Here is a 23,054-nt window from a genome sequence, read left to right as displayed (position 1 = left end):
GTTTCTTAAGCGACCGTGGTTTAATTCCAGCTTATGTTGTTGTTCATAGGTTACCGGACCCACTCTAAGCTTAAGTCTACCCCGGAACACTCAGACAAGTTTTCTACCCGTTATACTGTTATTGTGATGTATACATATGTATATGCATTATCTTGTGATAGATGCATGGTGGTTAATTAGCAAATCTTGCGATATATTGGAGCATGTGATATGGTATATATGCATGTCTGTTTCGTAATCTTGATATATATTGTTGATTCAATTGCTTATAAGTTGCATAATACCTATGCTAGAGATAAGCAGTAGTTGTGTATACCCTTAGTATAGGGGACCCAAAGGTGAACATTTTCTAAAACCGGGAGTCGATGTTCCCGAGTATATTGTATATATTTATATATATATATAGATATAGTTTTCAAAACTATGAATCGAATAAGGTTTATTCGATAACTTTATTTTTATTAATGAATATTATTTTGAATATTCATTCGAGGGCTTATGACTCCGTTTATTTTATTAATGAATATTATTTTGAATATTCATTCGAGGACATATGACTCCGTTTATTTTATTTAATGAATATTATTATTTGAATATTCATTCGAGGACTTATGACTCCGATTATTTACTAATTATTATTCTTTATTTTATTAAAGAATAATGCACTATACCATAAAATGCCTACTGTAACACCAAAAAAATATTGCATTAGGGGGTAAATATGTTGCTATTTCCCCACTTTTAAGCTAAGGTAACATTTTCTTAAAGATAGGTTTTTCAATGTTGCGTTAGGGGTCTAACGTAACATATGATCCCATTACTGTAACATGTATATTTATGTTACACTAGACCCCTAAGGTAAAATAAAATATGTCTATTGTAACTTAAATATATGTTAACTAAGAATGGCATAAAGTTTTTAAAAAAATGGGACCCAATGTGGGCCTCATACTGTGATGACGTGGCATGATGACATGGCATTGAAGTGGCATTTGTGGGTCCAACAATGCTGACATGGCTTGCAGCCTCTATACTGATATGGCATGTGGGCCCACAGTGATGACGTGACATGTGGGTCCCACTTTTTTCTTGAATCAATTATGTACCTAGAGTAACATTTTAGTAGCTTTTGTAATATATGTACCTTGGCTATTGAAATATTTTCACAAGCTATTGTAACACTTTAATGAGCTACTGTAATATTTTACAAGAACAAAATGAAAAACTATTATTTAAAAGTATCTACCATTTCTTAACTAAACATCACAAATATAAAATGACAACCACAATATTCTTAACTAAACAAACTAATTCACGTTCATTACGTTACATTGGCATAATATTATAAACTAAATAATACTAGAACCTACTGGTCGTTTACTTCAAGAATTCCATCTTCTGACTTTAGATGAAACTACAAGTGTTGAGGACATATCTCACAGTCCCCTGCCACATGCCCAACCCTGAGTTGACGCCTCAGATAAGATTCCTGATGCAAAAGCTAGAACATTTGAATGCAACAAGTCCACATACCTCCAATGACCATGGAGGATTTTCAGATAATAATAAAGCAGACAACTGGTTAACAATTGAAAAGAACTATAATACATAAAGGTAGCAACTTTTAATAATTTTGAAAATGAACATTACAGAAAACATATAAACACAAGGGTACAAGTTCTGGACTTCAACAAAGCCATTAAAGACTACTCTAAATCTTATTACGTGTTACATGTTACATAGATGATGATTGATGAGCGAGGGGGAATGAATGAGTGATAGAGATCTTACAAGCTCTGATCTACCACTGTGTCATGATGTATTTGAGTCTTGTATCCTGTTATGCACACTTCTATCAACATTCAAAATACTTCCCCTGTATTTTAGTACATTAAACTAGGAGCAAGTCAAATAGAGTAGACTATACTTATTCATGTGCTTAAATTTATTTTAAGAAAATTATTATATTATGTTGGATTACACAGTTACCTGTGCTTGAAAAAATTTAGTAGTTCCTACGGATTACAGCTATCTTATAAGTTAATAGAAAATCTTATTATATCCGAATCCTAACCACAACCTGATTCAACCTTCACCGCAAAACTAATCGGATCAGTTACATGAACAATGCTACCATATCAAACATATAGATTCCTCTCTAGTCTGTACTACAGACCAAGTACAGGCCTCTTACTCCTATTTAGTCCAGTAAGATGGTACAAATGGTTGTTTTCCCGACATGAATAAAAAAACACTATAGTCATATTAACACATCCTCCATGAGAGCATAATGGTTAAATAAATTATAGTTTTTACCAGCACCTACTTAATCAATCTTTTAACAAAAAAGAACAGCATATGTTGCATATGCATGAGCCCAGTGTTATACAATATGAAGTACATTTACATTTTAATTTCAAGACCAATAAAGACATTACTTAATTTAACTTACAAGTGGTAAAGTTCCTTGGGAATATGGAAAAGTCTTACTAATATGGAGGTCCAATCGATGTGTCCATTTCCATGCGTTTGTGTACCACATTTTTCACTAACAGGTTCACTGAGAATTACAAAATCTAGGCTTAATATTGAACAGATAGAGCTCGTTAATGGAGATCAGGAGATTAGTCTTTCTTCCTAAATTCTTATATGAGACCAACAGAGGAAAACTATGTAGGAAGCCATAATGCTAGAAGATAGAAGGCCTCTATTCACCTGCTTTAATCATCAGAATGTCAAAAAAACACAGTAGTTTCTTGCTCAAATATTTTTTTTAAATATGTAATGAACTTGCGCATCATAAAAGTAGAAATAAGAAGAAGAAAAAGGAATATGAAATGCACACCTTAGAATATAAGGACATAGCCATCATTACTAATAACAAAATTGCAGTCCAGGTGATGAAAAATATGTTGAGACTGCACGAGGCACTCAGAGCATATAGGGAATATATTACCCCTATTCCACACATAGAAGCTATAGAGAACAGTGTTGACATGATAGGCCAAGAAAGCAGCTGCAAATATATATCTCTCAGCTCAAACATGAAGCTTATAGAAAAAGAGTAAGAGAAATAACATAGATGCAGAAAGTTATTTTTAATAGTATTGTTTCGAGGCTTCCAACAATAATACCTTTGCTTTTGTCCCTCTTCAGGAGTCCAATAAGAATTCAACTAAGTGATGAACTCGATCACACTTATGAGTTGGAGAATAAGAAAAATCCTGTACCAAGTGGAAGACACACACACATACATATAGATATATAGTCTGGTTTGAATAAAAACAAAAAAAAACAGGAAGTATGAGAACCATTAAGGTTCAACATATATGTTATATTAATCAAGGTTCAATATGATACATGTGATGAGCCTTAATTATATTTGTTAGTTGGATCAACACCATCTGGTTCTGCTGTATCACTCTCTGCATCAGTCGCAAAGATGTTGCCAGTAATCTTCTTCAATTTATAACCAGAACAAGGCTTCCTAAAGCAAGAAAGGTCAAGTGTTTAAGCAAACATAAACTGTTTAGTATAATCTGCACTAAGTTGCATAGACCTGGAAAACCTGCTAAAACTGTGCATTTAAGACAAATATCTCATCATTGGAAATTACAGTAAGAGGAAAAAACCAAAAAGCCATTTATGCAGACATGCTTACGGAACTAGGAAGCAGGTTCACTGAGACTGATGTTATGTTGTTTCCTATCTTAATATCACTTAGAAAGGGGATAAAGCATGTTTATTTTACTTTCAACGACGCAGCTTATGTTATCAACTATGTATGCATTCTGAATGACCAAGAAAGTCTAATGGCTAAAAATGACCACATTGAAAATTTCCACATATATAGTAAAATTAGTTCACCAACTTGTCACCAACTAATCAAATCATGTAGGTCATATCAGTCAGAAATCAAATTCAAAATTAACTAAAACAAATACAAATAAGAAAATTACTTCACCAAGCTATAACCCACTAACCAAACCAAATTACGTAGATCATTTCAATCACAAATCAATTTTCGAAAGGATAACATTCCAACCCATCAAACACATTATATGAATATTAAAATGACTTTACCAACTAGCAATCTACAAACCAAACTGAGCAGATCAAACTAATCACATACCACTTTTGGAAAAATGATAATCGAAAAAATTTAAATAAACAAACACATAACACGAATAATAAAAATAGATCAACTCAATCACAGATCAAATTCAAATTCAAAAAATTAAACATTTTTAATTTTAAAAAATTTAATTAAATTTTTCCGTTTAAACAATAGAAAATCAGTAATCCACTCCAATTAAAAAAATAATACAATTGAGAGGGAGAGATCTTAAACCTCTTCATCAAGCTCTGAACTTCCTCATTAGTGACTTGTCCTCCTAACACGACCTTACTTATTCCATAGATGGCTGTAATTCGCAAATACATATAATGTTAAATCATCTCAAAAATATAAATTAACAAACGTTACATAATTACGGTGATTTGAGATAGAAAGAGAGAGAGAGAGAGAGAGAGAGAGAGAGAGGGGATACCTGGTGAGAAGTGATTTGAAACCCCAGACAATGAGAGACAGCAAAAACATGTTTATCTTATATCATTCTGTATAGCAAATTGAATCCACAACATGAGAACAAAGGTAAATAAAGGCATTCAACTTTAAACGAAACCGAATTATAAACAACACGAATCACATCCACAAACAGATAAAGTACTCAAATCAAAGATAATAACATGAAAGATTGAATTTGATTTAGTGTATCAATCTACTAATGCAGTACATAGATAGAGAGACATAGAGAGAAAAAAGAGACAGAGAGAGAGAGAGACAGAGTCAGAGAGAGATAGAGAGACAGAGAGAGACCGAGAGAGAGGCAGGGAGAGAGAGATAAGGAGAGAGGGAGAGAGAGAAACTAAACACACAACTACACAACAGCGCGCGCGCACAAATAAGCACATAAAATTCAACTAAAACAAAGCCCTAACTTAAAAGTACCTTAAAATAATGCCTTCAACTGCAAACCCAAACACGAGCATCTAAAATCAAAGAGAAAGAGAGCGATTAGTTAAATAATTAATATTTAAAAACTATAATTGAAGCACCAACGTCTCGATCCCCAATTCAATTGAACCCTAATTAAAAAAGCAAATCCCAATTTACTTACCATAAATTGATAATGGTGGCGAGTGACAGATAAAAGTGAGCGAGATTGATAATAATAGAGAGAGTTCAGCGAGAGAGAGTTCAACGAGAGAGAGAGAGAGAGAGAGAGAGAGAGAGAGAGAGAGAGAGAGAGAGAGAGAGAATTTGAGTGTGTGAATTGTGAGAAAGCGAGAGAGTGTCTGAGCTTATGGAAAAATTTTGAATGGTCTAAAATATTGGGCAGATAGAGCCCAATAATTTTACCGCTTCCCAGCCCAAAACAACTTCCCGCTCTGTCCAAATATTCCTATATTTTAATATTTATATTTTATTTCTTTATTAGTATTTTTATAATAAAAGTTTAAAAAGTCATTCTAATAAAAAATAATTACTTATATATATATATATTTTACTACAAATATAATTCCTATATTTAAAATATTTCATAATATATATTTTTAAAAGTTATATATGAGTGCTTATATTAACATTTTTGTATAATTAATTTAAAGTAATCTTTAAGCTTAAAAAATATTATATTTATATTTTGAACTCTAAGCTAACACTTTTATAAATATGTTGCAAACTGCAATATTTTGTAGCTTATGTAACATCGGATTTTTGGCTAAGGTAACATAAAAAAATATAATATTACATTAGAGCATAAGTAGCATAGCTAAGGTAACATATTCGGGTAACACTTCTCGAGAGGGGGTTGTGATAGGTCATATATGGTGTAGTGATGTGTAGATAATCAAACTCACTTTTGATTATTCAAATAAAGATAGTACTTTCGTATAAGTATATCTTTGGTTATTTAATATTCATTTCAAGTATAAGTTTTAAAACTTCTACTTCAATTATTTTTATAAAGATTATTCTTTATGGGAATATTATTTAAATAATAATATTCAGATATTTTCTAATATATTGGGACTGATTTATTTTATTAAATCAGCATCACTCCAAACATTCTTAAAAATGTTTTCGAGTCTTCAAAATGATTTTAAAAGTTAGGGCAGATTCCAAAACTCATTTTATATTTAAGATCCTCCTTTCAAAGGGGATTTAAATACTCGCTCAAAACCTAAGTGTTATTCCTAGTGGACTGACAATGAGATTTACAGAAGGGGTTGAATGTAAATCTCAAAAATTTTTCAAGTTTTGAGCAGTTTTAAAGGCTTTGTGTTCAAGATAAACAAGTGTGTGAATTGCTTTAAGCTAATATAGACAGATATTTATTCAAGCACTAATGTAAAGAACACAACAGACCTTAAAAACTTTTCTGGTGGATTTTTGTTCCACCAGAGATGGTATTTCAGAAAATCTGTGATTCAAGATGTTGATCACAGCTGCGTCCTAGTACAAACTAGATAATTTTTCTCTCAAGATTTTTCTAAACAGCACTGGAAAAATTCTTATCTAATTACTAGCTGCTACTTGGTTTATATATCACCAAGTGTACAAGTGAAGACAAAGATAAAAATACAATAATAAAATGAGTTCTCCACTTGTTTCTTCTCCATATCACTCAAGTACTTTGTTGACTATTGCCTCTTTGTACTAGAGTAGAACGGCTGCTTTTTCTGATGTTCCTGAAATTAGGCTTCCACTTTTCAGTTATCTCTGTCAACCCATGTGCCTCTGTCTGCTGTTACTACTACCACTTATCAACTGCTATTTAACAGAACATCCGTTGAAGCCTTCATCCGTTGATGGCTTTATCCGTTGATGTGTTAGCAGTTGAAGCTCTATCCGTTGAAGCTTTAGAGACATCCGTTGAAGCTTTGTTTCTCATCCGTTGAAGGTCTTTAAGACATCCGTTGATACCACTTCATTTATACAAAATTATAAGGCATGAAATATTTACAATTGGCCTTCCTATTTGCATATCTTCTAGTAGTCAACATGACTTATATTTTCTCTCAACTTCTAAGAATTATATCTTAAATACAGAGACTGAAATGTGCTACAACACTAGACTTATTTCTAAGTAAAGCTGCACCATCAACGGATAGCCAAAGTGGTCTTATCCGTTGAGGCTACAAACACTAAACTTCTACTTAAGTGTTTTGTTAAACATATCATCAAACTAATGCACATATATTCCTAACAATCTCCCCCTATTTATGTCTATAAGAATTGTAGACATAAATTCAGGGTTAACTTGATGATAACAAAACACTTAACAAATATATGAATTGAAACTAAGTAGAAATTTAAAAGTGCTGCAAAAGTGTATGTACTAGGAGGTAATTGAAGATTTACAGAATTTCCAAGGGTGCTCCTCTAGTCTGAGCAAATCATCTTTTTCTTCTTTGTTCCCTTGTTTTCTTTCCTAGCCCTCTGTCATTTTCCTCAATTTGGAGTTGGAGTTGTCTGTAGAATTCAGCTTTATCTTCATCACTGATATCCAACTTAGATTGCATTTCCTTGAGAGTTTCATTGCTGGCAATCTTGAGTTGGTCTTCAAGTCTGAAAAATCTTCTGACTCCTTTATCATCTTTAAATTCCATCAACCAATGAGGTGATTTGTGGATTGTAATTCTCCTTTCTTGAATAAGTAAAGTTCTGGGCAAAGCATTGGGCTCCCTCCAAGTTTTCCTTATGTTGGCAATCTTGTTGAGAATTTCAGTCTTGGCAGTCCTGGTAAAGCCAGAATCCTTTTGTATGGCTGAAAAGACTCTGATCAAGGTAGAGTAGCCTTCATTCAGAATCCTGTAGAGAGGCCATGTTCTTTCCCCAGCTCCTTTGTATCTGAACACCAATCTCTCTGGTAGCTGTCTGTAGGCAGCTATTCCCCTTACATCCTCCAGCTCATCCAGATAGAGTTCAATGTCTGAAATTTCTTTTATGTCACAGATGTGAACATAATCATCTTTAGAAATGGGTGGCTTAGGCTTAGGTTTTTGTTTTTGAGTGAATTTCTTAGAGGTTAGGGGAGGTGTAGATTTGGATTTTATTTTCTGTTTCTTTGGTAGTGGAAGAGTGGTTAAAAAGGTAGGCAATTTGATGGTGTCCCAATCAATAGGTTCCTCTTTTGGGATGATTAGTTCACCATGGATGTTTATAGTGGGATCAGCAACAAAGGGTTCAGGTATGGAAGGTAGTGGTTTAGATATTGATTTAGTTTCTTCAGTGTTATCTTCACTCCTTCTATGTGCCTTGGCCTTTCTTCTGTTTCCCTTCCGCCATTCCTCTCTTTCCTCCATACTCTCACCAAATATACTCCCAAAAACCTCATCTAGGTTTGCAATCTCGTCTTCACCCCTGACTTCAATTCCTTTCTCTCCTTCAACTTGACTTGACTTTAGCTGTTGTTCAAGCTTTGCTTGTGCTCTTTTTTCAGCCTTGAGTTTTTCAGCTTCTTTCTTCAACCTTTTGGTTTCTTCCCTCTTGGCCTTTGGAAATTTAGGATGTCCTTGCATCACACAGATACTCTTTCCCTCTCTAAAGATAATGGCCATGTTCATTCTTTCAACTATGTCCTTGGTCTCCTTGTGCTTTTTGATGTTAGCACCCAAAACTTTGTCTTCATCAGGCTTTGGAAGAGGAAAGTCCACTTCTTTCATCTGAGCAAAGTCTAGGGGGTTCTTTGTGGAGTCCTTGCTGGATCTAGTGTTGGGCTTGAGAACTATAGGTTTTAGATTCTTGAAAGAAGTCTCTCCAACCTTATTCCTCCTTTCTGTCTTGTGCTCCATAATGATTGGTTCAACCTTTGTGCTATGTTTCACAGATATTGATTTATCTTGTGTTGAGCCAAACACTTGTTGCACCCTTTCATCAATTCTCCTCCTTTGCTCTTTTACTTGAATTTCAGCTGCTGCTAGCTGGATTAGGTCAATTCCATCAGGCTTTCCTTTGATTTGCATAATTGGAGAAGTAGTGATGGCAAGAACTAGCACTTTAGATATCTGGATTTTTGTAGATGGCTCTCCTTCCCCTTCCCTTTTTCTCTCCCCCTTTTTGTTATCATCAAGGAGAGGGGTCAAGCCTTATGCCTTTTCCAGCTGTATAAGTAGACTTGTTTGAGATTGTTGGTTGTGAAGAATGCTGGCCACAGAATTTTCAATAACTTGGACTCTGTCTTCTAACTTAGCCAGCCTCTTTTCAGTATTTGAATCCTTTTTCAATCTCAACAATAAGTCCTTCATTGTACCATAGGGCATGACTGAATCCAATTTTTCAGAATTGTAGGATTTCAAGTCAGCAATATCCTTCTTGAGTTCATCCATACTCAGATTCTGTCTTACTTGCTGCAACTTCATGAGATGCAGTGAGTCCAGGTGAGCTGTAAGGATTGCCTTGGTACCAGCATGTGAAGTTTTCTGAATGGCCTGTTGGATAGTACTGATTTGTTTGACTAAGAAGACATTGAATTGCCCTGGTGTAGACTCCTTTGTCAAGGCCCATTCAGGTAAATTTGGAATAGAACTAGGGCTTTCATCTCCCCCTAAGTTCATGCTTCCATCAAAAGAAACAGAGTCATCATCATCAGAATTTACTCCAAATTCCTCAGATGACTCACCAGCTGTAGAAGGCATCTTGTTAATAGCAGCTTTATCCCTTTGAAGAGATTCTGTTGTATGTACTAGATGTAGTATCTTTTCTGCCTCCTCATTTCCCTGAGCAGCCAACAACTGATAGGCTGACACAGGATGAGTAAAAGTGTCAGCATCCAAGGAAATGTTATCAATTATAGCTTTGTAATGTTGCTGAAATTGTCTTTCCTTTTCAGCATCATCCACAATCATTGACTCACTAGCAATGGCTGGATCCACCCTTATATCTGTTGTACCTGTCTTTCTCTCTTTTTCTCTATATTCTTGCATCAGGGGCTCCCCCTGGCTCACACTCCTCACTTCCTCACCTTCACCTACTAAGGTGGTACTCCTCTCACTTACTTTTGCCATGCTGGAAGAAATAGCATGCATATTTGAGCTCTCAATCTCTCCTTTTGCCTGGGTGCAACCCAGCCTCTCACTCAAATTGTCACTCCCTTCCCTCAGTCCTAAAAGTGATTGTACAGTAATCATGTCTTCTACACTTGGAATTGTTTCAGTTATATGTGTAGAGACTATCAACAGATATGGAATAGCCGTTGAAGGTGACACTGATGGTATCAACGGATAACTGCTGTTAAGCTTATCCGTTGAAGAACAATCACTTGTCAACGGATGAGTGATATCCATTGAAGAAGGAAAAGAAGTAGAAATTGAAAGTGATATAACTGTTGAATCTGTGTGGATTGATTTGAGTTTTGGTGACACAGATCCTTCAATTACATCTGAAAGAATTTGCGGGTGATCCAACAAATCATCTAAAAGATGATGATCACCTGTATTTGAGTGGGGCTCCTCCCTGAGTTGTAAAGAGGGAGAATCAGGAATTGATGGGAATAACATATCCACATCCAGAGATGGTGATGAAGTGTGTGGTGATTGATGTGTGTTAATTGTGAGAGAATGGGGCTGTGACTCCACATTTGTTGGAGCCACATCAAACTGAGTTTGAGATGGCATAGATACAGATAGATGTATCTGTGCAGTGTGTGCACCCTGTGTAGAAGATTGGGTTCTAGCCCTCTTTCTTCTAATAAAAGCTTTTGTTGGTGAGTGTTTGGTTTCTGTGTCCCTCCCTCGTTTGTTCTGTGTTCCTGGTTGGGAACTATTTTCAATAGTTACATCCTTTTGGGAGAATGCAGCTAGGGATGTGCTAGTAACCTTTTCAACCACCACAGCTTTTTAAGAAACTGTGGCTTGGCTAGCTTGGGAAACACTTATCTCTCCTTCCTTATCCTGGGGGTTTCTTTGATGTTCACCCCTCCCCTCACCACTCACACCCTTTTCACTCCCCTCAGGGTTAAGGGTAGGTGTTACAACTATTGTCTTTTGAGAAACAACAGAGGTGGTTTTCTTTGTCTTTGATTTTGAAAGTTTAGTTTTGGTGACCTTGGTAGGAATCTGTTGGGGCATTGTCACAGATTCCATGGGCACACTAGAAGATAAAGAAATAGAGGGGTTGGAAGAAGTAGGAGTTGTAGAAATAATTACCTCACTTACCTGAGGTGCATCCATGATTGGTAAATATACCAATGGTACACTGTTGTTGAGATCCATTCTCAATAAATCTGCAAGAACTCTTTTCTCTTGTGCCCAGCACTTGAGTTTATTATTCTCATTGGTTATGACCAAACCTTCAGCAACATGGTTAGCCAATAACATAAAGAATCTAGCATAATAGATGTTATTAGGTCTATTAGCCTTGTTACCTAATCTAGTACCCAATTCTAGCATAACATAATTGCTAAAGTTAAAATACCTATCAGAAACAAGCATATAGAGCATATTAACAAGAGATGAAGTTATGGCATCAAAATTACTAATTTTCCCAGAGAAAACCTTGATAAAGGCATCCCCAATAAAACTCCATTCTTTCCTAAGGCCTTTTCTTTTAACACTCCCTAAACTAGCAGAGTTAAGAGAATAACCTATGGAATCTAACATGCTGGATACATCATTATCAGTGTGTGGTGTCATGGCATTGTTCTCAGGCAATTTAAAACATGCTAGTAAATTATCACAGTTAACACAGTGATTTTTACCTTTGAGAGTGAAAGAGATGGTCATATCTATGGAGTTGAACTCAGCAGTTGTCCAAATCTCCTCAACTACTTCACAGTAAATCGTTGGGGCTTCCAGTATTGCATAGCTAAGTTTACAGTTTTTGATGAAGTCCATCATTTTGTGATAATCTGAGTGGGCTTCATTCTTTGCTACCAAAGCTATGAAATTGTTCTTCTCATAGATGAACCCAAATTCAGACATAATTTTTACTACTGGTGCCATTGTTGTAAGTAGAAATTGTAGAGAATAACTTGAAGGTTTTGCAGAGAGTAAATGGTAAAAGCTTTGAAGTTTCAAGAAAGCGTAAAGTAAAAATGAAAAATCAGAAGGGCTTATATACTTTCTCAAATTAAAAAGCATAAATAAAAGATTAAACAATAAATATATGTAAGTGAGTTTCAGCCGTTTAAGAATAAACTGTAAGTATTCTAAAAACTACCTTTAAAACAAATACATACAGCTGTATGTATGAGTATCAACGGTTAAGAAAATAGAATCAATGGCTGTAAGACACCTGAATCGACTGATGTGACATTTCAACGGATAAAGTAAATTGTCATCCGTTGAAAAGTACTACAGTTTTATCCGTTGACGGATAAAAATTCCAGAAATGTATATGTCTTTCAACGGATAATGAACATCCGTTGATGGAACACTTTTGACTTTCAACGGATAGGAAATACCCGTTGATGGAATAATCTGTGTTAAAAAGTCAAATTTGTTCTAGCAACTAATACATTTTAGGCTTCAATTCAAATTGCAATTAGGACATAAATTTTATGAGTAATTAAGCATACCTAGCTCACTTACCAATCTTGTGAATGTTGATTCATCAAGTGGCTTGGTAAATATGTCTGCAATTTGTTGTTCACTTGGAACAAAATGTAGTTCCACTGTACCATTCATGACATGCTCTCTGATGTCCTTGAGTGCTGCACAGGATTCTCTGTTATGGCTATGGCACTTGTGTTGTCACAAAAGATAGGAATTCTATCAACATGAAGTCCATAATCAAGGAGTTGATTCCTCATCCATAATACTTGAGAGCAGCAACTTCCAGCAGCAATGTATTCAGCCTCAGCTGTAGAAGTAGAGACTGAATTTTGCTTTTTGCTAAACCATGATACAAGCTTGTTTCCCAGGAATTGGCAGGAGCCTGTTGTACTTTTCCTGTCTATTTTGTAACCCGCATAGTCTGCATCTGAATAACCAATTAGATCAAAGCCAGATTCTCTAGGATACCAAATACCTAAATTTGGTGTACCCTTGAGATATCTGAAAATCCTCTTGATAACAATGAAGTGAGACTCCCTAGGATCAGCTTGAAATCTAGCACACAGACATGTAGCAAACATTATATCTGGTCTACTGGCAGTTAAATATAAAAGTGAACCAACCATGCCTCTATAACTTGTAATGTCCACAGACCTTTCAGTCTTATTCAATTCAAGTTTGGTGGCAGTGGCCATGGGAGTTCTTGCAGATGAACATTCCATTAAGTCAAACCTTTTTAGAAGATCATGAATATATTTAGTTTGACTAATGAAAATTCCATCACTAACTTGTTTAACTTGTAAACCAAGAAAATAGGTTAGTTCTCCCATCAGGCTCATTTCATACTTACTTTGCATTAGCTTAGCAAACTTTTTGCAAAGTTTATTATATTTAGAACCAAATATTATGTCATCTACATAAATTTGAACAAGTATACTAGAGCCATTAACATTCCTAAAGAAGAGAGTTTTATCAACAGTACCTCTAGTGAAGTGATTCTCCAAAAGGAATTTTGATAGGGTTTCATACCAGGCTCTAGGTGCTTGCTTCAGTCCATAGAGTGCTTTCAACAGATAATACACATAGTCTGGAAAATTTGGATCTTCAAACCCTGGAGGTTGACTTACATAGACTTCTTCCTCCAATTTCCCATTTAGAAATGCACTCTTGACATCCATTTGATAGACTTTGAAATTGGCATGGGCTGCATAGGCTAGAAAAATTCTGATGGCTTCAAGTCTTGCAACAGGAGCATATGTTTCATCAAAATCTATTCCCTCTTGTTGAGAATAGCCTTTAGCAACCAATCTGGCTTTATTCCTTATGACAATGCCATTTTCATCCATCTTGTTTCTGAATACCCATTTTGTGTCAATAGGACTCTTGTTCTTTGGTTTGGGTACCAGCTTCCAAACTTTATTTCTCTCAAATTGGTTCAGCTCTTCCTGCATAGCTAATATCCAATCTGGATCCAATAAAGCTTCTTCCACTTTCTTAGGTTCCTCCTGAGATAGAAAACTACTATACAGACATTCATCTTGAGTAGCTTTTCTTGTTTGCACTTTAGATGATGCATCACCAATGATCAGTTCAAAGGGATGATTCTTGGTCCATTTCCTTTGAGGTGGAAGATTTGCTCTAGATGAGGTGGCCTCAGTATTGTCATGATGTGAGACAGAGTGTTGATTAGTTGAAACTCCCCCGGAGTTGTTGGTTCTTTACAGGGAATTTGGAGTTCTATCAACTGATGATGTAAATCGATTATCCGTTGATGAACTATGATCAACGGATGCTTCATTTTGTACTTCAACGGATGATGCACTATGTCTTTTAACGGATACTGCATTGCCTCTATCAACGGATGCAGAATTTTGTGCATTATCCAAGGGCATATTTTGAATCCCTTTTGAAGTGTCATCTCCATCAATCTCCTCTTCACTATCATCACAATATATCTCAATGTTGTCAAATTTGAGTCTCTCATTGTGTCCCTCATCTGTTAGTCCATGTTATGGATAAAAAGCTAAGGTTATTATTTGCTGTATTTATCACTAAGATTCGGGAGCTCAAGGCCTTTAATGGCTGCTCTCGTGCTTCGTGACTCAATCTGCCTTTACGAGATGCCTACGTATCTCTGTGAATTAGAGAATCAAGCCAAAAAACGTAGTTCTGATTTGTGGGGTGAGGCCCCTTATATAGATGTTGGTGGTCCTTGAATTGGACTTGGTATAGGAGACTTGGTGGGCAAGTCTCATAATTAGAATGGACTTTGGAGTCCTAGATAGTAGGAAACTGATTCCTTATCCTTTTAGGTCCCCTTGAGGATAATCTATAAGGATTTATATCCTTATCAGGACTCTTCTCAATAGCTGATTTTTCCCTTATTAATTAATTACGAATTTAATTAATAATCAGGGCTTTTGGGCCTCTTTTATTCCATCAGACCTGATCTGGTCCATCAGGCTTAACCTTTCTGGTCTGAATATCATACATCTTCTTATTGGGCCTATCAGCCCATTAATTATAAAATCAGGACTTATTTATCCCTATCATTTGCCCCCCAACTTTTGGGAAACATTGATTAGGTTTCGCAGAAGTTAAATCTATTCGTTCCCTTTCAGGGTTTCGTCTTTGCGTAAAGTGTGGAGCGACCTACACATTTACAATGAATCTTCCTTTTGTTCAGAAATTATCTTAATTTCCAGGAATTTTTCCCTAATTTTCTGGGATTTTTCCCTAATTTTTCTGGGATTTTCCCTAATTTTCTGGGATTTTCCCTAATTTTCTGGGATTTATCCTTTAATTTTCTGGATTTATTCCTTATTTCTGAAAATATTAACATTTTTCAGAAATTATTTAAGGAATTTCCTTATTTTCTGGATTTTTTCCCTAATTTCTGGGATTTATCCTTTAATTTTCTGGATTTATTCCTTATTTCTGAAAATATTAACATTTTTCAGAAATTATTTAAGGAATTTCCTTATTTTTTCTGTAATTTTTCAGATTTTTTTTTTATATAAAAATTTCGACCAGGAATCCATTCGACCAGGATCCTGGTCGAATTAACCTTCAGATTGCCCTGGTCGACAGGGTTTCGGGCAGGATGCTTTCGATCAGGAATCCTGGTCGAATTTCGGCCAGGATTTCCTCCCTTCGGTCAGGATTCTATTTTGATCAGGATTTTCTTCTTTCGGTCAGGATTCTATTTCGATCAGGATTTTCTTCTTTCGGTCAGGATTCAATTTCGATCAGAATTTTCGGTCAGGATCTCCATTTTTGACCGAATTAACCCCCTTTTGGTTGCCCAGGTCGACGCCAATTCGGGCTCGAGGATTTCGATCAGGAATTCTTCATTATTTCTGGTCGAATTAGTCCTGGTCCTGGTCGAATTAAGGCCATTTTTTACCCCTGATCGACAGGGTTTCGACCTCAGGCCATTCGACCAGGATTTCTTCGTGTTTTCTGGTCGAACAGGTCAGGAATATATACATATTTATATATATATTATTTATTTATTTGCATACACTTGGATTTGGGCCCTTAACCCTGGGCTGAATTTGTTGGGCTGATCTTTGGGCTTATTTTTTCAACAGGGCTTTGGCTCATGGGCCTGATATAACCCCTTTTTTAAATATAGTGGGCCTTATCCCTGGGCCTCCAACTTCAATTATCTGGGCCCTTTTCTGGGCTTGTTTCTTATTGGGCATCTTTTCCACAGGCCTTGTTAATTGGGCCCCTAGTTCTGGGCTTTTCAAACATTTGGGCTTCCTTGGGGCCATTTTTTTTACAGGCTTTTCAATTGGGCCCCTTGTTTTTCCTGGTTTTTTGAAGATAATACTCACATATATTTTCTTCCAGATTTTGGACCCTGGTGCAGGGCTTTGATTTGAATATTTGGGCCCTTATCTGGGCTTGATATTTTTTTTTAGGCCCAATAATATTTAATTTCATTATTTTTCCTGAACTGGGCTTTTATTTTGGGTCAAACCTTTCACTGGGCTCTCTTCGGGTCAAACCTCTTACTGGGCTCTTATTTATAGGCTCCAAATTCTTCTGGGGTGTTTCTGGATCCTTCCAGATTCTTCAAAAAATCAAGTTTTCTTCTGATTTTTGCTAGAATTCTCTTGAATTTTCCAGGAATTTCCTGGATAATTCCAGAACCTTCTAAGTTTTGGGCCCAAATGGGCTTTTTAAGGCCCATTATCCCCCTTCCTTGGCTATATAAAGGTGGGGTGAGAGTTTGATTTCTCCACACCTCTCATTTCACCTCTCTACTCATTCTACAACTTCTCATCATCCTTCCTCCAACTTTCTAATCTTTCCTCTCTCAAATCCCCTCCCTTAGTTTTCCAACCTCTCCTTCAGGCTTTTTCTAGCTTACTAATGGCTGACAAGAATTCTGAGAGGGCGGCAAAGATAGCCTCGGCTTCAAAACGAGGTAAGGATATCGATATTCGTTCTTCGTATATGTCTTTAATCGATATGATTAACACTAGGGGGGATGAATATCCCTCCACTGCACATCTCGACTCTTTTAATCATTGTAATACTTGGCACAACATAGACTTCAATAAACTAAATGCTCGTTATAACGTCCTTCCTCCTCTTAGATTAGTTCCAGTCTCTGGTGGTGATCGTACTTGCCACTGGAGACCCGATACTCTTTTCATTTACACAGATGCCCTTAATGCTGGGCTTAGGTTTCCTTTTCACCCCTTTATTCCTCATCTTTTGGCTGATTTACAAATCAACCCGTGTCAGCTTCCTCCAAACGCCTGGAGGAACATTCTATGTTTTATGGTCTGCTGTCTTAGGGAGGGCTTTCCTCTTTCCGTAGCTGTTTTTAGGAAAGTCTTTCAGTGTTACAATAGTTCTTCCAATATCTGCGGCTGGGTCTATGTCAAGCAAAGGCCCAAAAGCAAACATATCTTTAACAGTGCCTCTATTCCTGATAATAATCAAAATTGGAGGAATAGTTTCGTCGGGTTACGTTGGGAGAATGGTGACTGGGGCACACTTTTTCGATCTTCTTTTGGGAAGGTCAGTGATGGTAGCCTCAAATCCATTCACTTAACTCCTGAAGAAACTATTATTTATAATGGGCTTACTCAGGATGATGGCTCGACCACCAGCTGGACTCTCTTAGAGGAGTTTTCCCTGATTCATGTGGGACTATCCTCTATTTCTCAACAGGGTATTTTTCTTCCCTTCTCAATTTTACTTCATTTCATGCATTATTAACTTCACTTATTTTGTCCTTTGCTTTGTTTCAGCTGCTAAGGAGATTAACGAGGACAATGTTCCTTTGGTTGAGGAAACAGGTAGGATGAAGAAAGCTCGGCTCGCAGGCCTAGACACCCGGGGAAAGGCCACGGAGCCTATCTTTTTGAAGAAGCACAAAGAGCCTATAGGGGAGGCCTCAACTGAAGGAGCTGGAGGCCATGGTACTCCTATCACTGCTGCTGCCCCTACTGCTGCTGCCACAGGCGCCTTTCAGCCTCTCTGGGGATTCCGCCGAGGGGACACCGTAGTTGGTTCCACGAAACATGCTTGGGATTGGTCTTACCATAGCGTGACCCCCAAGGATTTTACTGATGTGGTGGCCACCCCTGATCTTGAGAGGATCAAGCTCATGGGAGCTCAGTCTCTGGCTTCGGTATGCCTTCTCTTTTTTGAACTTATTTTTCATTCTTGTAGCATTTTCTTGCCTTATACTTTGTTAATTGCTTTGTTTCAGTCTAACGCCTATTTTCAAGGCGCTGTGAGGCAAGCCGAATCATGGAAGCGGGCTTCTGATAAGGCCGATAATGCCCTCAGGAGGCAACAGAAGAAGTACGCTACCCTGGAGAAGAAGCTCAAGCGCAAGGAGGAAGAACTCGGAGAGGCTAACGCCGAGCTGGTGGTACTTCGGGCGGAGAAGGATAAAGCTATAGACAACTATCTGGACTCGGAGGAGTTTGCCCAATCCATGAGGATTAGGGATGATTCAGTCTTTCCTGGGTTTTTTAGGACTGGTTGGGACACGGCCCTTGGGACCATGAACGAGGCATGTCCTGATATTAACCTGGCGGACTATATCTGCCCTGATGACGAGGCTTTGCTACAGAGGTTTCATACCCGAGTAGTTGTCTCGGACCATGTTCCTCAGGATCCACTCCTTCCTCCTCCCGAGTCTTCTTCCAGACCTGCTGAGGACGACAGCTCTTCCTCCTCCTCCTCCGAGACGACAGAGACATCCAGCGAGAGTGGAGAGGACGATGATATGGATGCCGAGGGTACTTCAGCTCCTTAGAGCTTTTTCAGCCCTGCGTGGCTTGTTGTTTTTTTTATTTTCGAGACTTTATTTATCAAACTTTTGTAACATCTATCAGATCTATTTCATTTATCACCTTTTATGCTTGCATCCATGCATTTGATTTTTATTTGTTAGGCCACAAACATACTTTAAAGAACTCATGAATTTCATAAAATTGTCTGGGATTCGTCCCTTACACAAGTCTTAATAAACTTCGTAATAAAACTAAAACATATAAATCCTAAGCAAGCAAAGCTTCAAGGTGCTTTTCAACCTACTCGCCATCCTGACGAGTGAGAATCGTATCCGGCTTCCCTACACATAGTAAACCTTCAGGTTTTGTGCATGCCAAGTTCTCGGGACTTCAAAACTATCCATAGTCTCTAGCTTGTAGGTTCCTCTACCTTGAACACTCTTGACTCTGTACGGCCCTTCCCAATTCGGGGCAAGCTTCCCTTTTTGTCCTACACCAGATGCTTCTATCTTCCTCAAGATTAGATCGCCTTGTTTAAAAAACCTTTCTTTAACCCTTAGGTTGTAGTAGAATGAAGCTTTTTTCTGATATTCTACTATCTTTGCATGTGCTTTATCTCGCACTTCATCAATTAAATCCAGGGCTAATCTCTGCCCTTCCTCATTTTCTTTCTCATCGAAAGCCTGAATCCTTGGAGAGGAATGTGATATCTCCACGGGAACTACTGCTTCCGCCCCATATACCAACATGAAAGGAGTTGCATCTGTCGTGACTCTACAAGTAGTCCTGTAGGCCCATAATATTGGAAGTATCTCATCTACCCAATTATTTCTTGACTTCTCGATCCTCTTCTTTAGTCCATCCAGGATTATCCGATTTGCTACCTCTGCTTGTCCATTGGCTTGCGGGTGAGCCACAGAGGTGAATCGTAACTCAATTTCATTTTCTTCACAATACATCTTGAATTCCTCATTGTTGAATTGTGTTCCATTGTCAGTGACAAGGATACGGGGAATTCCATATCGGCACATAATGTTTTCCTACAGGAATTGTGCAACCTGCTTAGTAGTGATTTTGGCCAAGGGTTTGGCTTCGATCCACTTGGTGAAATAATCAATGGCTACAATCAGAAATTTCCTTTGTGCCGTGGCCATAGGAAAAGGCCCTAGAATATCCATCCCCCACATGGCAAAGGGAATAGGCGAGTTGATAGAGGTCAGCATCTCAGGGGGTTGTCTAACAATTGGTGCATGCTTCTAACAGCGGTCACACTTCTTTACATATTCTTTGGCATCAGCCATCATTTCTGGCCAATAGAAGCCTAAACGAGTTATCTTATGAGCCAAGGCCCTGCCCCCCAAGTGTTGTCCACAAATACCTTCATGCACTTCTTCAAGAGCCAAGCGTGCCTCATCGGGCCTGAGACACCTCAAGTAGGGAACCATGAAAGATCTTTTGTAAAGAATCCCATCTATCAAAGAGTATCTTAGTGCCCGAATAGTTAACTTCCGTGCTTCAGTTGCATCACTTGGCAACCAACCGGTCTGAATGTGAGCCTTGATGGGATCAATCCATGACGTCCCCAAGCCTATGGGAGCCACTAGCTTAACATCTATGCTCCGTGTCTTCAAAACACGGAAGTACACACTTCCTGAACTTTCTTCAATCTCAGACGAAGCGAACTTTGATAGCGCATCTGCCTTAACATTTTCTTCCCTTGGAATGTGTTCAACATGGCATTCATTAAATTGGGTCATCACAACCCTTACTAGGCGGACATACTTAGCCATCGTATCATCCCTTGCCTCAAATTCTCCCTTTACCTGGGATATGATCAGCTTCGAGTCTCCACGGACCTTTAAGTTTTTGACTCTAAGTGTCCCAGCTAGACCAAGGCCAGCTATCAGGGCTTCATACTCTGCCTCATTGTTTGTGGTTGGAAAATCTAACTTCATAGCATACTCAATTAAGAACCCATCAGGGCTTTGCAAAACCAACCCTGCTCCACTGGAATTTGTTTCTGATGCTCCATCAAAATAGAGAACCCAATATTCTTTCTCCTTGTCATTCTTCTCCCTGTCTCCATTGTCGACTCTCTTGTCTTGAGGTATGGTATCTTCCTGCCCCCCGACTTCTTGGTTGGGTATGGTACATTCCACCACGAAGTCAGCTAGTGCCTGGGCTTTTATGGCTGTACGTGGCTTATACTTGAGATCGAACTCTCCCAACTCTATTGCCCACTTAATCAGTCTCCCACTTGCCTTGGGACTGTGAATGATATTTCTCAGTGGCTGATTTGTTAGCACTTCAATTTGGTGAGCTTGAAAATAAGGACGCAGCTTTCTTGAAGCCATTACCAAGGCTAAAGCGAATTTCTCAATGGCTGAATAATTCAACTCAGCACCATGCAAAATTTTGCTGACATAGTATACGGGTTTCTGGACTTTCAGTTCCTCCTTAACCAACACCGCGCTCAAGGCGCTTTCTGAAACAGCCAAGTACAAGAATAAAACTTCACTCAGAACTGGCTTGGCCAACAACGGGGCCTGGCCCATATACTTCTTTAACTCTTCAAATGCCTTCTGATTTTCCTCACTCCATACAAAGTCTTTAATGTTCTTTAATGACTTGAAGAATGACAAGCACTTGTCTCCTGACTTGGAGATGAATCGTCCTAGCGCAGCAACCCTTCCTGTGAGTTTCTGAACATCCTTGACAGTTTTTGGGGGTTCCATGTCCAGGATTGCCTTTATTTTATCGGGGTTAGCCTCAATTCCCCTCTTTGAGACCATCAATCCCAAGAATTTTCCAGATCCTACTCCGAAAGCACACTTCGTAGGATTCAACATCATCTTGTGGTACCTCAGGACCTCAAAAGCTTCCCTCAAATGGGTTATATGATCAGTCTTTACTAGACTCTTGACTAGCATGTCATCAACATAGACTTCCATAGTCTTCCCAATAAGATCCTTAAAATTTTATTCACCAACCTCTGATAGGTGGCTCCTGCATTCTTGAGACCAAACGCCATAACAAGATAACAATAAACACCAAAGTCAGTGATAAATGATACATTTGGAATGTCATTCTTATGCATTTTGATCTGGTTGTATCCGCTAAACCCATCCATGAAACTCAGCATCTCATGTCCAGCGGTGGCATCAATCAAAGTATCAATTCTAGGCAGCGGAAAACAGTCTTTGGGGCATGCATCATTCAGATCGGTGAAGTCTATACACATCCTCCACTTTCCATTAGCCTTCTTCACCATTACAGGGTTTGCTAACCACTCCGGAAATTGAATCTCCTCAATGAAACCGCCTCTAAGAGCTTTTCCACTTCCTGCTTTATAGCCTCTTGTCTTTCCGGGGCAAAATTTCTTTTCTTTTGTTTCACTGTCTTCCGGCTTGGATCTGCGTTTAGCTTGTGAGTAATCAACTCCGGGTCTATGCCTGGCATATCAGCTGCTGACCATGCAAACACATCACTATTTTCTTGCAAAAATTTCACTAACTTCCCTCTAAGGGGCTCCTCTAATGTGACTCCAATGAAAGTCGTCCTCTCAGGATTCTCGGGGTCTAAAGGAACCGAGACCAATTCTTCTGCTGGCCTTCCTCTATTCTCATCATTTTCTCGAACATCCATATCTTCAATAGGAAGAACCTGCCCCCCGACTCCATCTGCCCTCAAAGAGGCCACATAACAGCTTCTAGCCATTTTTTGATCTCCTCTTTCTTCTCCAATCCCGTTTCGGGTGGGAAACTTCATGACTGAGTGGTAGGAAGAGGGAACTGCCTTGAAGGCATGTATCCCTGTTCTTCCCATGATAGCATTATAAGTCGAACTAGCCTTTACCACCACGAAATCCAGCATCTGCGTTGCTTGCCTTGGCTCCGTACCTATGGTGGTTGGCAATTTGATTATCCCTTCCACAGGACATTCTACTCCAGCAAATCCATATATCGGCATGTCGGTTGGTGTTAACTGGGAGTCGTTATACCCCATCCTTAGAAAGGTGTCGTGGAGCAAGATATCCACAGAAGCACCATTATCCACAAGGACCCTCTTAACCGGGCTATTTCCTATTATTGGTGTTATGACCAGCGGGTCGTCATGGGGAAACTTCACACCCTCTAGGTCGGAATCATCAAAAGCCAATGTTACTTCTGTCCTGGCCCTCTTTGGGGCTTCTCCAACAATATGCATAACCTCTCTAGTATATGCCTT

General features: G+C 38.2%; 1 protein-coding gene and 1 long non-coding RNA gene across 5 annotated transcripts in view; one reads left to right on the top strand and one right to left on the bottom strand.

Moving 5' to 3' along the window:
• Positions 1-1,200: 1,200 nt before the first annotated feature.
• On the bottom strand, positions 1,201-5,300 carry LOC141706139 (uncharacterized). Of its 4 annotated transcripts, none has more exons than XR_012568667.1 (7): positions 5,181-5,300; positions 5,012-5,052; positions 4,551-4,617; positions 4,352-4,424; positions 3,135-3,487; positions 1,792-3,016; positions 1,201-1,489 (listed from the first exon to the last, which is right to left on the bottom strand). It is a non-coding gene; the product is annotated as an uncharacterized LOC141706139 (long non-coding RNA). The 4 variants fall into 4 exon arrangements; XR_012568666.1 differs by having other exon boundaries at positions 1,201-2,715; positions 2,846-3,016; XR_012568665.1 differs by having other exon boundaries at positions 1,201-3,016; positions 3,135-3,224; positions 3,361-3,487.
• A 12,584-nt stretch (positions 5,301-17,884) lies between these two features.
• LOC141696235 (uncharacterized) overlaps positions 17,885-23,054 on the top strand; it is a 43,396-nt gene continuing 38,226 nt past the window's right edge. Inside the window, exons 1-2 of the mRNA XM_074500407.1 lie at positions 17,885-18,214; positions 18,296-18,604. Of these exons, the coding sequence (XP_074356508.1) occupies positions 17,885-18,214; positions 18,296-18,604 (639 nt within the window). The remainder of the gene's footprint in view (positions 18,215-18,295; positions 18,605-23,054) is intronic.

Source organism: Apium graveolens, chromosome 2 (genome assembly GCF_009905375.1).
Source record: "Apium graveolens cultivar Ventura chromosome 2, ASM990537v1, whole genome shotgun sequence".
Lineage (NCBI taxonomy): Eukaryota > Viridiplantae > Streptophyta > Magnoliopsida > Apiales > Apiaceae > Apium > Apium graveolens.
The sequence above is the reverse complement of the archived record's forward strand: the minus strand, read 5'-3'. Positions and strand labels throughout refer to the sequence as shown.